The sequence below is a fragment of the Accipiter gentilis genome, chromosome 12 (genome assembly GCF_929443795.1).
Source record: "Accipiter gentilis chromosome 12, bAccGen1.1, whole genome shotgun sequence".
NCBI classification, from domain to species: domain Eukaryota; kingdom Metazoa; phylum Chordata; class Aves; order Accipitriformes; family Accipitridae; genus Astur; species Astur gentilis.
This window is the reverse complement of record NC_064891.1, coordinates 32,951,613-32,969,830: the sequence shown is the minus strand read 5'-3', so window position 1 is coordinate 32,969,830 and position 18,218 is coordinate 32,951,613. Positions and strand designations below refer to the sequence as shown.

The following is an 18,218-nucleotide window of genomic DNA, read 5'->3' as shown; positions in this document are numbered from 1 at the left end:
TGAATTTGCCTAGCATAAATGCAACAATTCTGTGTACAAACACTGTTCTAAGAGTTTTTGAAGTCCCTCACTACCACAGATATTTATTTCCATCTTTATAAACTACATTGAACTATTTTTTGTTCAAAGCTTGTATTAATATCTTGTTACAACAAAGACTAATTGTCCTAAAGTATTTTTTTTTGATTTGCAATTACATTTTCTGTTAGGATTAGGTAAACATCTAAACTAAATGTCCTTTCCATCTTCATATATTTCCTCCTGAAATCAAGGTATGGCTCTCCTAGGTATGCTTGTTCATCTGACATTCACAGCAAACAGTTACCGACACTAGTTACTGGAAATCAGCAAAAAGTGCAGGTGATCAGATTTCAAACACAAAGCCAAAGCTGTGTATTAGAACCATTCATACGTGTGCATTTCACACTTGCCAAACAAACGCATAATGCATAATACTGGTTAATAATAAACATATTTTCAAACTTTTAATAAGCCATTACCAGCAATGGTGGGTAAACAAAAATGTAAACTTAACAATAGTGAGCAGCACTGTCTTTTGAAATAAGTTAAAAGAGCTAAAACACAGTTTAACAGTTTCAATCGTGAAACAAGTTCCCACTAGAATTGCCTGCCTGTCTGTTGTTTATGATTTCCATATTCCAAGAGTTTTTCTGTAATGAAGCCACAAAACCACCAGGCATTTACCCCCGTTGGCTTTTCTAGAGTTCATAGATCCACCAGGCAGCATAATCAGGAAATACGTTGCTCCTCTTTTGACATCACTAGCCTGCTTATGTTCCCCTCAACCTTATAAGGAATAAGAATTTGGTCACAGCTGAATGCTTCTGCAGGTCACATTCTTTTGCCACTGCAGAGTGACATACACAATCTGGGAACTTCTCATTCAGGACAAATTATAGTACAGATGAATATATTCTGTAGAGGAACCTACCCATGGATCAACTGTATACCTTTGTATAGCTCCTCCTGCTACCTATGGTATTTCACCTGGATGCTCCTACATCATGCCCAGTTTTGTCTACAACACCTCTCAAAGGCACATGCCTTTTTTATGAAACAAGAGAAACTATCACATCTCTAGGTAATCTGTTCCAACTGGTAATCATCCTCACTACAAAATACATCCTTATTTCTCATTTGAATTTCTTTGAAGAGTTTTGAGGCACTAGTGTTGTCTCTCTCTAAATCAAAGATCTCTATTTCTCCCCAGCTTTAACCTAACTTGGGCACTTCTCAGTTTCTTTTTGAATTAATTCAATGAATGATAGAGCATTTCAATGTCTTTCTGTAAAATGTTTTCCAGTTCTAAATTTATTTTGACCTTATTCTGATTTTTTGGTATTCTTCCCTCCTGTGCTAACATAAGATAGAATCTGATGCCAATCTTCCCAATTCTGTGGAACAACAGAATCCCACATCCCTTCCTGTTGCTGCTCCTTTTCCCTGTTTATAAAAATTATGACTGCAACAGCCATTATAGTCTCACTGCAAATAAAGTTTCAACATTTTTCTCACTACAATGCCATAATCCCTTTTAGTGTTCTCACCCTACAGAAATTGCATGCTATATTAATCTTTCCTCTACTGGAACCACAGCCCTTATGAGAAATAAATTATGAACTCACTGGCTCACATAAAAAAGCCAACCAAACAACAACAAAAAAACCAAACCACCACCCCCCAAACAAACAAAAACATTTTAAAAACCCAGAAAACACCCATAAGATGTGCCTCATTGAAGATTTAAAGAAAGTTTGCTGCTCATCCACTGAGCTTAGTAACTATCAATTATGAAACACTAAGGGCTATTAAAGAGTCATTATCTGAAACACAAGAATCTTGCATTTTGTCATTGCTCTGTGTAGAAGAATGGTCAGCTTTATTTTTTTAGAAGGTAAAAATCTAAATCAGGGCTATGAAATAAATTACTAGAGCTTCTAGTTTTGCATTACAGTAAGACCACCTTCCAAGGCTCACCTTGTCAGTTATTTCTTTTATTCCAAGAGGCAAAAATCACATCATCTCTTCCAAAGCTCTCCATGAAGCTACAAATATCTTGATGCTATTATCAACTAGAAGATGAACTACAGCAATGGTGTTTAAAAAATAAAGCCAAAACACCACACTGTCTCCGATTCCCTTCCCTATAATTTTTAGCAATAGGAATAGAATTAATATCTTCTAATCAGTTCCTTATTCTGTTGCCTTGAGCATACAGGTGCCCGAAGTGCAGATGAAACTTAGAGTTCATACATGCTTTCAGAGGTCATGTGTTTTGGGGATTGTTCCTTTTTTCTTCTTTCTAGTAATCTACAAGACTCCGGGCTATAAATTGTTCCTCCTAGCAATCATATGCCACGATTTTGTTGGCTATTTTTATTCATTAATACCAGCTGCTTCACAGTGCCTGGAGGTAACAGAAAAAATATGTATATATGTTTTAACCATATGGTAAAAAGGGACGAAGGCCTTTTATGTAGGATAATCCATATACCCAGGGTAAAATTCACTCTTATGCAAAGACCAGGCTAAAAGGCCTGTTCTCCACTTGAACCTTCAAGGACCAACAACGCTTCAAGTTTCTGAGCCAAATCCAAATGTGTACATTTGCATTGCTCCCATGAAGTCAGCAAAGCAACACCTCTTTCTGATCAAGTGGTAAGCAAGCCTTTATTAGCCTTCTGTACAGGGATAGAATTTACCATTGCACTTAAAGACAGAAAAGCATAGGCTCCCTTCTAATAACCATTAGTCATGCTACACTTTGGCTCCAAAAGTGTTCTGCTGCCATCATTGCTAAACAAATAAGCTTTTCTCTGAGATTATCTAGTTCCAAAGTTTAACATATAGACAAAAATTAAATTGGGGATGAGAAAGCTGCAAAAATAATGTATTCAAATGATGTGTTCTAATAATCTAAAGTATTAGATAAAATCAAGGACATTAATTGCTAGCACATATTCAAGTGCAGAAGGTTTTAGTTTGTCAAATACCAAGTTTGTGCACAATAACAAGTTTCGTATCTCTTAACCACAATAGTCCCGAACACAGAATCATAGGACACATCAGAACAAAATACTAGATCAAAATAGAGAGGGAAATGGGGTTGACGGAAGAGTAACAACAGAAGAAGGTGGAAAAGAGTCATGGATGGATTTACCCAGGGGTACTATTAGGATCCCAAGCTAAACAAATTCCAGGAAACTATCCTGATTTCTTTTTCCAGAGATTATTCTACGTGACCCTTTCTTTCCAGGATGATCTCCCAATTCAGTTAATGGACTATTTTTAATTCATGACATTTCTGTTACATAGCAATAGAACAGGCAGGTTTTTTTGTTGGGTTTTTTTGTATGCACAAATGCATACATTTGCGAATTTTCTTTCATATCAGTCTCCCATTTTCTCCTTTACTACTACTTTCAGGTGTGAAACATTAATATAGCCAGCATATTCTCTGGCATAAGAGAAAAGGACAATCAAGTCCTATGAAATCTTTAACATTCATTTGTGCTGCAACTTAAAAAACTAGACACAGAGAAAATTACCCTTGTATCATCAGGGACATAATGTCTTCAAGATTTGCCATTGGCTTAAATAGAAACAAAATTCCTAAACGTGGGACAAAGTTATACCTACTTGGAAAGTTAATTCTCATGGAACTCCTCAGTGTTATAGAATAGAATTAAGCTCTTAAAATGACACCAAACTGAATTTTACCAAGTAACTAAATAAAAGTTAACAGTGGACTTTTCCCTTGATATAATCTCCATGAATATCAAGCTAATTCAAACCATGATTTTTCCATTCTATGTATTACAAGAGAAAAAAATTTTAAGAGCTTTGCTTGAACCTAAAACAGCCTTTACCAAATCCTGAATAGTAACAAAATCTATACACAGTAAAAGTCTCTTTACCTTTGGCTTACCAGGAAAACTTCTCAGTGATGTTAACTATTCTTTCTTTGCCATTGTACATCCACCATTCAGTTAAAGCAAAGTATTGCAAAACCACACTGAATGAGCTTCTCTGAGCAGGGAGGACGCCGTCTTGAATGACAAAAGCTTCCCTTAGGTGTTATATGTTGACTTTGTTCTGAATTGACAACATCAAGTGGCCTAAGAGATTTGTCAAGGTAACTTTGACAATGGAAGCGAGTAACCTGAAAGTGGTTTAAGTAATATTCTATATACTCCCTTAATCTCCAAGAAACATTCCAACACTGAAAAAGATACAGTTTGCTCTTCCCCACTGATTTTCATACTACTGACTTTCAATATGCAAAATTTTGTTGTATAGCATGTATCTTTTTCCCAACTGCCGGCAGAGAAAGATAGACAGGATCTGAAAAATCATGTTCTGCCAGAGGCTATGCATCTGTCCTCTGCACAAAATAACCAGACTAACCAACCACTTAGCTGATTAAGCAATATGGCATCCAGCTCATTCTTCCATATCTGTATTAGCCTGCAATCCCAAAAGGGATAATCAACAATCATGTGGCTTTGTCACTGAAGAAAACAGATGAAACTCAATAGAAACATATGTTGTGGTTAAGATACTTCTCTTTTCACCTCTCTATCTCTCTCTCTATCTAGATGTGTATATAGAAACATTTACAAATACCTTAGTATCTCTTGAATGTGAGCAGCACTGAAGAAAAAAAAAATGCCTCCCAATTTTTACTTCATTATCAAAAATCTTTATATTACAGGCAGAGTTTTTTTACCAAAAAAGCTCTCTTGCATTTCTCATTATGTGACTCCTACTAAATAACACTTAACACTAGATCTCTATACAACTAATTCTGCAAGCCAGAAAGGTTCAGTAGCAAACTCGCCTCTTGGCCATAAGTTAGGATAAAACTCACCAAGTAACACAATTTCACCATACTGAATACACCTTGCTTACCCATCAGGCAAGTTGTCCTGTAGAAACAGGCTAGCATTTCTAGTGCACATTCCCAGTAAATGAGAAAATCATCACAACATAAAAAATAAATACAAATTTAGTTAAAAAAAAAATTTGCTTCTAAAGATGGCTGAAGATTATGTTTGTTTTTAATGTTAATTGAACTGGTTAAGCCACCAGTAAAACAGTTTTGTTTATGGGTGATAAGTATCATTTAGTATAAATCCAGAGAAACCAAAAAACCAAAAATTATAGGAGTTAGATTTGGCAAGTTCTTCCGAGAAGCAATGAAAAGCCCTATCAAACAGCAGAAAGATTAATCTAGTCTAATTTTATGCCACTCACACTCTGAGAAATAAGAATTCCTTAAGATGAAACAGAACCCTATAAAACTACATACACCAGAAACAAAAGTGCAAATATTTTTGCTTAGGACTTCCAGTGAGAAATTAATAATTCATTATTTTCTTTATGACAGAAGTAGTATGATATCATCACACTAAACACAGGTTTCTGTCAGAAGGAAACAAAACAGAAAACAAGAAAACAAACATCAGTGGCTAGATATCTCTTTCCTAAAAAGAGAAAATGGAGAGCAGAAAGGACCATGTTTCAAAAGTTTTACTCAGATAAATATACACTCCACAACTGTCTGCATAAAAGAAAGCTTAATAAGCCCATAATTAAATCCTATTCAGTTCCTGCTTTTTTATTTGGGCAAAAGATCAGAGCAAAGGCAAATAAGCGTGTCACATATGAACAGCAGGTCTGGCTGGTATTTAATTCTGAGGAAGACCAATACAGTCCTGCTTGTTCAGCAGAACTCTGCAAAGGGAAGACTTTTATTCTTTGACACATATTTACAGAGACTGTTCAATTTTACCAAGTAGGACAGAAGGGGAAAAAGAAATCCCTCAGCAACCGCTGAAGTTTTCGACAATATTCCAATCTTCCAATTAAGTCATTCAAGACAGCAAGGCCTGTTCAGCAGTGTCAGGAAAAGATCAAGTACTGACTCCTGCAGTAAAACTGCAATGCCCTTTTTTTGCACTTACAAAATGACTTTTCCAGGGACAAGATTCACCTCTGAACATAAGAGGGCATTTGCCAGCACTGACTGCCGCAGAAGAAGGTCCAAGTGGCTTGAAAGTCTACCAAGGCAAGAACATGCTAAGCCAGCTGTTCCCATAGCAGCCTGTTCTCACAGAATTCTACATAGCATTTTGCACTGCACCCATTAAATTAGTCCCAGAGCATGAACAGTAAAGGCAGATCTGCTTTGACCCCACTGGGAATGACATCTAATTAGTGCAAGGTCAACAGGCCCACAGAGAGGCTGTGACAGAGCTCAAAGACATGCTCATGGGTAATAACCATCAGTCTGATTCAGCTTTATATTTTCAGGCTGGGTTGAAAACACTCATGGTACCAGAGACAAGGGAAAAATCTAAAATGCCAAGAAATTTACCACTTACCAAATGCACTTTTCTGTCCTCCTACAATTCAAAAGTGCTGTTAATTAAAACAAATTTAGCAGCTCTTAGATAATTGAAAGTCAGTTTAAAAACAAGAAACTGTGATGCTCAGTTCTTTGAACAAGCTTAATTTTCCAGCTTTTATGCAGTCAGTCCTTTACTAAAGAACCCTGCTTAAGACCAGTATTAGTGAAAACACTAAATTCCTTTAGTATTTTGTCTGTGATGATTTGAAGTTTTAATGTTTCCCCATCCCTCCCACTCATTGCAGGATTGATTTGTTTCTACTCAGAGAACAGCAGGCCTCTCTTTTGCTCTTTGTTTCCAATGAAGCGTATAACAGATATGCCTTTTTGATTATCTCCCAGTTTGTGCATCAGTACCATGGATGGTGTTAGAACAGTTCTATGTCTGTAAACGAAGTGCTACCAGATGCGGCTTCATTGTGTCATACTGCAAACAAGGAAGTTTTCCTCACTACCATGATTATTTATTATTTTACCTTGAAATACTGAAGAATCATGGCCTTTATGTCAGATTAGTAGCAAACAAGGTTTAATCTCTTTGATCCATATTGCTCACCATGGAATCATTAGAGAAAATAAATATAGAACAACAGAAAGGTGCAGTCAGAAGATGAAGTATGTATTATTAAGAGAAAAACGTAATTCAGAGCTCCTCACTTTCTTGATTTCTGTTCAGAATTCCAGTGGGTTCCATGTCACTTAAGCGCGTACCGTTCTTCCTAATTTTTGAGAAGAAACCATACTGATTGTTATACTAACAAAGTGATATATCATAGCAAGAGTAAAAAACTTCCTACAAATACTTGCAGTGCTCTTCTTCCAGATCTGGAACAATTTCTTTCAGCAGGCTTCACACTTGCATTGCTACTTGGTGTTCCACAGATAGCATATAAAAGAAGAGATAGAAGCATATGGAAGTAGAGCAGTCACAAGAAATTGCAATTATCTTTACCATCTCTCTGACTACATCAGAAGAGCAGTTTCTGCCCAATATGGAAAAATCTCAGGACTTCTGGAGCTGCAGCTGCTCCAGCCTCCACAGCTCTAGTTATGCAGCAAAGGTTTATTGGGTTTGGTTGGGATAGAGTTAAATTTCTTTACAGCAGCCCACACGGCTGTGTTTTGGATTTGCAGCTAAAGCAGTATTGGTAACACACTGATGATTTGGCTATTGCTGGACAGTGCTTGCACAATATCAAGGCTTTCCCTCTTTCTCAGCAAGTAGGCTGTTGATTGGAAGCTGTAACATGAAAAGCAGCAGTAGAAGCATAGAGATATGGTGAACTAGGACACTTTGGTTCATACAACAGTAACTGTTGCTTTACAGCTCCACAAATATGAGGGGGGAGCAAAAAAACCCCAACAAAACAACCCACCTCCCAAAAAAATACAGACCATGAAAACATGCTCCAGAGATGGTAAAAATAGCAAAGCTCACTGAAAATCATGCTCAGGAAACCCAAAAAATCCAGCTGTGAAAGAGATCCAACATCTGCCACAGTAAGAAGGCAGCTGAGACTCCAAAGAGAACCAACTCCTGGTGCCCCACAAAGATAGCTAGAGTCCAGGTAAACCCTAAGTAAGAAAGGTCAAGGCTGTCAGGCCCAAGACAAACAATCCCAAAGCAGCCAAGGTTAAGGCAGCAGCCACATGGCAGACAATGCTTGCTTTTCTAATGAGAAAAGTGGAAGAACATTAGTACTCTACATGATTTCTTCTTACACTGACAACGTTCAACATTTTGTTTACACAAGACTATTCTAGATGAACATCCCACCAAAGCAGTGGTATTTGTCTTGGCTCCAGCTCCATAGATAATGTAACAAGAGATTTAGTCCCAAAGTTCAGGGTTTCAGTTCCTCTTTTGTTCCACTTGTTTAACTCGAGGGCAGGAATCATTGTTCCTTCAGATGCTTGCCTCCTAAGCCTTGGTTGGTTTGGAGCTATTGTCTTAGCTTTCACTCGGTTCTTACCTGCATTTGTGGCAGTGTACAAACCCAAAGAGCCAATATATACCAGCAACATTCTCATATGTGGTGGATGTAAAATGGAGTTTGGCCTAAATGGGAACACGCTAACCCCTCAAATACTGCCTACTTCATTTATAAGCTTCTTTTATTCTTTCCTTTTATTTTTATACTTGTTTATTTGAATGTTTCTGTACTTTGTAATTTTATATAGACAAAATTAATGAAAACTTATTAACTATTATTCTAGAGCAATGGTTTTAAACTTGTGAGCTGCAGTTCCTAGAAAGGCTCAGATTGCCATTAAAGGAACCTCAAAAGATAACTAAACAACAAGATTACAAGCTGTCTAATGTTTACCAAAACAAAAGAACAACCAAACAAAAAAACCCTACACACCTGTAGTAGTCTGCAAACTAAAAATGATTGTAGGCCCCTGTCATACTGGCCCTGACCAAAATCAGAAACTCCATTGTCACAGAACACCCTCCAGCCTCTCCTCTCATAGCTTTCACAGCTGACTGATGAACCTGTAAACCGCGATGCTTCCCTCGGCACATCCAAGTCAAGAAAATTTTCAGCCTGAAACAATAACAAAGTATTTTATGAGAAGAGGAAGATAAAGCTACAAGAGCAGAATGTACTATGAGCACATATTTTTATTAAAATTGCACGTGGAGATTGAGCAGACATTGAAAATTCCACAGGAACCATGAAATGCATAATAAATTCATACTGTATAAAATCCTATTCAGTGCTGGAATTCTTCATATTCATTGTAGTGTCTCTGGGGATATACACAGGCACAAATCTCTGGGTTTTAGTGGGCAGGCTGGCCTTTAATTTGTATTGATCATTTTGTAAGCCACTGGCTAAAAATCTCCTACTTTACATTGTTGTATTTATTTGGCTAGGTAAGAGAAGTCTGTTTCCTTGGAAACCCTCATTGTGTCACATTTAAGAAAACAGTGACTTACCTCTTTTCTGTCAAAATAAAAGGCTCTGTGTATTCAAACGTTCAGTCGTAGACTTAGAGAGAAGAGATAGCACACGCTCTGCAGGCCCTCAATACAGTCAGATTCATTTCTCCACAGGCAGTCAGATCCTTCTTCAAGTTCACATTGATGAACATCAATGATGTCTTCCAGAGTTAATGACATAAAATCAATATGGAAAGGTACCTAACTTCCTTAGCATTAGTTTCAAAATCTACAGACACATGTAGGATAATAATCAAACCAAGAATGGATGAAGAGGCTGAATTTTCTTTCATTAGTTACACAGTTATGTAGAAAAATCTGAAATGAGGAGCTGTTGCAAGTTACATACAGGTGAAAAAAGTCAATTAACAATGTCTAAATGAAAGGATGAGTTTGATTGAAACTGTCTAGCGTAGGATTAGTCTAGACAGACCACAATTTTCAGTTCATTGCCAATATTCTGCAAATCTCCAAACTGAAAACAATGTAACTGTTTGAATAAAAGAGAGAAAACATGTTGGTACCCCCATCAAGACACAGCTTTAAATATAGAAATGGAAAGATCAGGACATTTATGTTTCATTCTTTTAGTACATTAAAAATGTGAAAAGGAAGCTTTTTTTTCCCCTAGAAAACCACTGAAGAACGTTCATTTCTTTCTGCACATCTTTTAGACACAGCATGCTGCTTTGAATTTCCATTTATATCCCAACTATGATTATAGAAAAGGCACAATATTCTTTTGAAAGACTTACATTTACAAAATGTCGTCTTTTAGTTAGTGCTTGATTGAGACTATCCTGGAATTATGCACCACCAACTCACCATCTTTAAATACACTTTTCTCCAGCACATGAAGTACTTGACAAGAAATCCTCACAACATGAATGAAGGACATCCCTGAACCAAAAGTTTGTATGAAAAGGAAACCAGCTATAGTTGGTTTTTATAGCTAATGAAAACTCTGTGCCTAATCTCTACATAAGATTGACCTTTATGAGACTTTTTTTTTTGTACAGAGGCAAAAACGACCAAACTACTATAAGTAGTAGTAAAACAGCAAAGAACGTTTACAAAGAAAAACTTCAAAACTTTAATGGTCTTTGCAAAGCCATTTCACTGTGGATCTCAGAAGTGTGCGTGTATTTAAAAATACTCCAGCAAAACAGTAAAAACTATGAAGAATCACTGCCATTCTGAATGTCTGTAACTACCAAGTAAGGCAAACAAATTTTCCGTTTTCAGAAAGCAGCAGTATTTTTCCTTGACAAAATAATGAACAAAGGATTTATAAATAACTGCCTCTAATGAAGAAGTGTCAATAATACTTAGCATTTTGCACTGTACTTCTGATGTTCACTCTGATGGCATGTTTATTGCTCTGCTGTCACGTAGTACGACAGGAAATTTTTGCTCATATAATTATAACACTGAATCTTTCAGACTGCATCCTGTTTAAATATAAACTATAATAGTGTGAAACTTTTTCCTAGTGGAAAGTTATGCTTAAAGATGATCTTGTCTCACGATTGTCTTCATTGTCTGGAAACAATTGAATCAAATGATCAAAATATTGTTTTTCACAGGTGGTAGATGAACTATAAACAAGGCAGAACTCAATGACACATGAGCAATCCTGCAAACAACCTTCCATGGATTATCCATCTGCAATTTTCCATTCTACAACAGGCAAGCCAATTGAACCCAATGTTTAAGGGTCAAGGAGTCTCTTCTGCTTCCACTTAAGCCTTTGAGAAAGCTGTTGATGAAATCAGATTAATAGTACAAAAGCCTAAACGTTTTCTCTTTCTTTGAGGAGCACTCCTGAAATCAGGGAAATGTTTCCAGGTTAGAGGAATGGGTTTGTCCTCCTGAACAAAAATGTCATATTTTGTAATAAATAAAATGCACCAACAGCATTCAGGGAATATTAACACATGGATACTGGTGTCTCTCATCTGTCTCATCACAATTATTGCAACAGACTTTATGGTCAACCATTACAGAAATAATTGCTTTACACCACAAAAATTCAGACACAGGTCATCTCAGTGGAAAACCTGAAGATCTGCAGGTGCTCAGCAAAAACTGAAAACTCACAGCTTAGACTGCAAGTCTTTTACTTGCAATCATAACTGCTGTCATGAGATGAACATAAGCGGATGTGACCAAAATGTTTGTATTCTTCTCATACAATGCAATTTCAGAGTGGTGAGCGTAGGACTCCACAGAAAAAACAGCTTTGCAGAAGATAAAAGCAAGATTTGGGCACTATTTCCACCCCACTGAAGTTTATACCAAAACTGATTTTTTTTAATTTTTGTTCCCCTTTTATACATAGACAGGTAGCATTCTGACTACAATCATACTTCAAAGCATTGTGTAGATGGATTTTAACATGAAGGTCGGGTGACAGTCCTTATACTGAATCCAAGGTTCCTTGAGTTTTATAGCATATAAAAACTCTGTATTTTCTGTTTTAAGTTGGAGCCATTTACTGTCTAAGAATACCAGATGTGGCTTTAAAGCAGTGTTTTCTAGCTTTCAGTGTAGTTGCCTTCCCCCTTCAACTTCAAAATGATATCAAGATGAGGTTTCTAGGGCAAACAGCTCTGGAAATGTTGAAGGCATGATTCAGGCTCATGCACATATATACCCTCCCATAAAGAGGAAAAAAGTTACTTTAATAAAGACTAAATAATGAAAAGGCATACAGGTAAAAGAAATCCTAATACCACAAGAGCAGACACAGAGCTTGCAGGAGACACAAAGAAAACCCTTCAATAGACACTTCAAAAGCCTAGTAAAAATCCAGCTATATTCATAATCAAAAAGTTTTTTGTGAAATGACAAAGCAAACTTAAAAGAGGCCCTGCTATTCCAGCCCTCCGGCTTTCTTCAAGGTAACACAACTGAGCAGAAACATCATCACAGTCTTCCTTTAAATCACATGTTTACCCAATACCTGTTTTGCTGCTGGCAAGGAACTCTCCTATTCAACGAAGTGGCCATTGAAGGCTTTAAATTTACCCTTGGCAATCTAGCTTCTCAGCTCCATCTTGTGAAAAACTCTAAATGTGAAAAAAAAAAAATGAACTGCTGTCCCTGTCCTTTTTAACAGTATCTAAATCAGGAGTCTTGGTAAGCAAGTTTCCAAGACCAATTCATAAAGAACAACAAAATACTAATTCTGAGCTATCGGTTGCTTTCATTCTAGCATTTAACTTGGCCAACTCACTCCAGGCTGAAGTCCCTATTATTTTACAAGTGGTAGTGAAGGATTCTGTGTCAGGTTTAAGGAGTAGAATACCACTCTTACACATTTCTTACTAGTGTTTAAGCACCACAGTAAATCCCATTCCTATAGATGGATAAACAGATGTGCATGCAAAGTTAAATGAAGATTCATTTTCCAACTTATTTTTCCCTGTGGATTCCCCTATATTAAGTGAAGGAACAGTTTTCGCTTTCCCTGTCTTTGGAGATCGTGCCATAGATGCAGTAAACTTATCTTCTGACTCACAGGGAAGCAGAGATGAGAACTTTTTTCTGTGTTCCTACAGTGCCTAGTACGAAAGCTTAAAGATTCATGACCTGAGATAAAAGGGATGCTGTGTGTGAAAGCCACACACACACACACAGCCACAGCCACACACACACTTGTTTTTGAAGCTGCCAGCATATACAGGTAAAGTAATAAATTGATTAGCACTTTTAATCAGTCAGGAAGGGAAAAGGATCTGGACTACTCTGTTAGTATTTGGTTAGGACGCTCAAAGTAACTTTTATTCTTTTTGTAGCATGGAAAGGCAGTAAGTTTAACCCTCTGTGTCACCCACCTGTGGAACATTTTGAATTTAAGGAAATATGAAATACAAGGGAGGTCCAAACTGAAGCCAGTTACAGTATTCACTATGCAGCTTATGGTAGCCCTGTTCTATTTCCACCACCACCATCACCACCATGCCAAGACATCCACTCATCTCCTCCCCGTCCTGGCTTCTACTGAATTATTCCAGATGTAGAAGCTTGTTAGCTCTAAGCTGCATCTAAAAAAAACATATGACCTAGTCTACATTTTCCACTTGGCATCTCTGATGTATTACTGAGTTGTTACTGCTCAGATCCCCTATTAAAAAAAATTTAAAAATGAGACAGAAGTCGGCATCCTCGGCATTCATCTACTATTTTTCCATCACAACCTGTAGATCGTTACTTAAAAAGTTAACCTGAACATTCATGTTAGTCAAAAACAGGCATATGGGATCTCACATAGGAAAACAGAATTCTCAGCCACGAGGTTCTTTACAAAAAACTTGCCTTTTTCTTGAGTTGCTCACAGGTACTGCAGGAATCGGTGTCATCTGGAATTAATAATTTCACCTAGGAAAGGTAGTGATTTTGTACCATTTATTTAACCCCAAGGATTAGGGTTTGGTAGTCTCCACCTACCTCATTAATCCTTGTATTTTGTAAAACTGGGTCCAGATTGTACTTGTATCAGCCATACAGATCAAGGGTGTTATTTTCATACATCACGTCCAATACATCAGAATGATCAGCTAGAAGTGAATAATCATCCCGAGACTGTACAGAAAGCACAGGATAATAGCCATAAATTATCCTGTGCAAGAGTAGTAGGTAAAGGACCACTTACAAGGTAGATCAATGTAGATGCAGAAAGGGGGAGGCAGGGGGAATACTTTTTGACTTTTTTCATCTTAATGAACAGAGTAAAACTCCTCTTGATTGCTAAAGCAAAATGACCTTTAGATAAAGGACATACTTGGAAGTTTGATTTTTCTGTTCTTCATAAGTAAAGAACACACCTATGTAACTGGTTAGATTCATGATTCATGTACATACCAGTATTTTTCCAGTAAAAAAAAGTTGGGTTAGGAACTGAAGAAATGAGACAATGGAGCTTTTTATTCTCCCAGCTAGAATGTTAGGTCCTCATATCCATCACATGGTTCAAGAGTATTATTACTTTTGTACAGCATGTTCCTCAGGTCATTGCTCTTTGGTGACAGAGCTTGTGCGGGAAGACAGGTGTTGGGTGCAACAACCATTACCTCGTTAGTCCTGTTCCTGCCTCCTAGAAGACACACAACTGTTGTCTCAGAAGAGCCTCAAATGCCATAGCAACCTTAATAAAGTTGAAGCTACTGTTAAAAACAGAATGTTAAGACTGGCCAACTGACATCTCTACCGACTGAGATAAGGTAGAGAAAAGCTAAAGAAACAGACACACTGGCAAAAGAATAATTTCTGGGATAGCGCTTTCCTGTAAGTAGAGCTTCCTTAAATAAGGCAGCTGCAGACAAGAAGAAAAACTTGAAGTCTATGGTGAAAACTCATATGATACAGGAAAATATTGTTGTATAGAGCAAGTGCCCACAAATTGACCAGACACTCCTGTTCTTATAATCAGCATTATGCTGGGAACGCTGTGGCTCTTGGCTTAATGTTAGAATAAGCCTGAAAGCTTATTTAATACAGAGCCTTGCAAGGAATGATTTCCAGAAGTACTATAACAACAGGGCCTCAGCATCGAACCAGCTAAGTATGAAAACTAGATCTACTTGTTATCACTGTATTAATTTGCTTGAAGGGATTCCTGCTTCTTAATGAACTTTACAGGATGATTCACATTCATGCTTACCACTCCCACTTATTTTCCAGACTTCATATAGCATACGTAGCATTTTTAAAACAATAACTTCTGTAGACTTTCACCTGTGTTTGGTATTCTGCCAAAATATTTTTATTATCTTTCATCATAGCTAGCAGTAAAATCAAACCTGACAGCAAAGAGTCCAAACTCCAACTTCCAACAGCAAATCCCATTTTAACAGCCGATAACTCTTGTTCACCTTCATGCTTAAACTTGAAGTTTTGCATGAACAGCTGCACACAGATGAACTGACTTTTTCTTCTGGATTTCACATATCCTACATATTAATACAATCTAAAAAGAAAGCCAAATTGAAGAAAATCTGTTCAGCAATTCGGAAGAAATAAGCTTTACACTACCAAAACACAGTCGCAAGTAGCTGTGGTTCACTAATAAACATGCCTCTTATCTTTTCCCATTTCTGCCTTACTTCCTATCACAGGTAAGAATCCCATTAAAACATACTTTCTACATCTCTTCAGAGAGACAGAAGAAGAAAAGAGAAGGAAGTAATTATCAAAGCATTTGTCTTAAATACTACTGTGAACAAGTAAACAAAGCTTGCAAGTAGCATTTGTCCCATTCGTTACACAGGTCCCCTCATCACAACCTTTCCCCCATCCAAAAAATCTAGATGAACATATGCTTCATCCGGGCTCAGTAGCAGCCCAGCATCAACATTCTAAAAACAGTTTTGAGCTGGTGCCTCCTATGTATGCTGTTTAACAACAGAAAGTAAGTTTCTGTGAGAAGGATAGTTTCTAGCTAACAGACTAAGAGGGATTATAACTGTTCCACTGATTAGCTGCAAATGCTTGAAAAGATCTCAATAGGTCAGTGTTACTTTACACTTAAAGAAATATTTTGCGTTTCATTTTTTATGTTTTCCTTCAGCAGTTAATGTGTCACATACTGAATTGACCAACTTAAGGATTTTTGAAGAATCCTAGAAGAAAACATGCTTTGTCTTTCAAGAAAGCAAAGCTGAACCAAGAGAAGGAGATTACTCTTCGGAGACCTTGAAAAATCGCCAGAAAATTAACCTCAGGACTATGCATTTGTACCACAGGAAATGCCAAGATCTAAGGATTTTTATTATTATTTTTCTTGCAATAATTAAACATGATTTCAAGGTTGGTCTGCCTTATTTTTTTTAAAGTTGTAGTAGGCTGAATAAGTGTATCTGGAACTGAAAACCGGCAAGTTATATCAAATGAAATAAAATATTCCCTACTGACACCTATGGCAACAAGCATATATAAAAAAATATATATATGGATTAGTTATCAATTCAAAGTGAAAACTAGATATTTTCTTTTATTCATTACTTGACCATCTTTACAGGTCCACAGCAGAAGAGAATCACCAGACAATGCAATGAAGTCTGAAACTAAACAAAGAAAGCAAAAAAGTTTAATTATGCTACATAAAAATCTCTGCTTTTTGATTACATATAAGGAGAAATTAATATTAAGTGCTTCTGGAAATGATGATGAGATAAACATGAGGACACTTTTATGGATGTTTTAAAACTTATTTACTTTTTCTTTTTATAGATAATCTATCCATTGTTAAGGGTTTAACCATTATGTTTTATCCTACAAACTACTAAAACCAGACACTACCCAGCAGTTTAAATAACATATGAAAAAAAGCTGCATCTATTTAACAGCTGCAGAACTCATAGGACAGAGGCAGTAAAATATAAAAAAAGACAAGAGTTAAAAATCCTACTGCAAGAATATTAACTGTAATAAAAGAGAAGACATTAAAACCAGCAGCTAGTTAGGTGCCAGGACATAATAGAACCCATAAGGATAGGCAAAGAATGATGCTAAGTTAGGGAGAAAGAGTCTGTTTTCAGAGAAGAACTTCCTGACAGACACCACAACAAAGCAACATGAACGGTGACTGTGTGGTCCCCTTCTCGTAAATAAATCAGGCGTCAAAGGTTGATCTGCAGTTAATAAGAGGCCTAAGCCTTCTCCAAGGATTTGTAGTATTCTGTCAGCACAGTCCAAGCCTTAGGAGCCATGAAGCCTTCCGGCGGGTTTTGTCCTTCTCGAGCCAGCTTGCGCATGCGGGTCCCCGATATAAATTCAAAGTCTTCATGGCTGAGAGAGTAGGAGTGGGGGCAAGGGGGGAGAGGGAGAGGAGCAAGGAGAGAGGAAAAAAGAACATATTTTAAAAGCAGGCAAAGTTGCTTATATTCCTTCTGCTTTCTTGATACTTTATAAATTTCTTCTTGGGGTATAATGCTATATAGCAACTGTCATTTCCAGACATTTGGCCAGCAATGCCAATAAATCTCTAGAATATACACCCTCTACAATATTCAGCTTGGGTAACTCCTGAGGTTTAGCAGCATGGTCCAACTGATCTCCTGTGGACTGAATTGAGTCTGTGCTTCCATCTAGCCTGGCTCACTCTATATGAGGAAACAGGGAACTGCTGTTGAGAGAAGAACATCTCCTCCACCTCTTGTCTCAGTGCTCTGCCAAGCAACAGGAGCCATCCTATTTTATACCTCACCCTTGCCATAGAAGCAGACCAGCCCTCTGTGCTGGTTGAAGGTTCCAGTGCTGGTTGGAGAAGGTAATTTCAGTGCCACTAGTGAATGTGAAAAAAAAAAACATTGCATGAAATCTTAGTGAAGGACAGTTTGCAGAACATGGAAAGTAAAAGCCTCGGAGTCTAGAGGCAAGCTCCACAGCTGGGCCACTGCAAGCCACTGAGCATGCATATACCTATATATGCCCATCAGTAATGTGGCTCATACAGTTCAAAATAAAGAAAAAAGCAGGGGAATAATAAAATATCTTCCTCCTAAAGATGTTTTTCCTTAAAAACCAGAATTCAGTTGGACAAATGAACCTAGATCAGGATTGCTTATCATTGTTAACACAGCAATCTAAATTAATATTAACTTCTCAGGTTATGTGGTCATAAGCAGCAAAAGCTCCATAAGTTAAACTCTTACTCCTCACAGGACTGAAACAGTAAAAGCAAGACAAAAATTCCAGAGTTCTACCAAATGCACCAAAGGAAAAATTACGTATTCTTAAATTAAATATGCAATTTTACTTTCACGATTTGCTCAATTTGCAACATGTATGCATTACTCATTCTTCACTTGTCTGTTTAAAATAAAAGCCAAGTAT

The 18,218-nt window shown here is 37.1% G+C and overlaps 1 protein-coding gene across 1 annotated transcript in view; it reads right to left on the bottom strand.

Annotated features, from left to right (window-relative positions):
- Nucleotides 1-15,091: 15,091 nt before the first annotated feature.
- The window catches only part of PAPSS1 (3'-phosphoadenosine 5'-phosphosulfate synthase 1), a 49,190-nt gene continuing 46,063 nt past the window's right edge, over nt 15,092-18,218 (bottom strand). Inside the window, exon 12 of the mRNA XM_049815464.1 lies at nt 15,092-17,171. Within this exon, the coding sequence (XP_049671421.1) occupies nt 17,033-17,171 (139 nt within the window). The 3' untranslated portion in view covers nt 15,092-17,032. The remainder of the gene's footprint in view (nt 17,172-18,218) is intronic.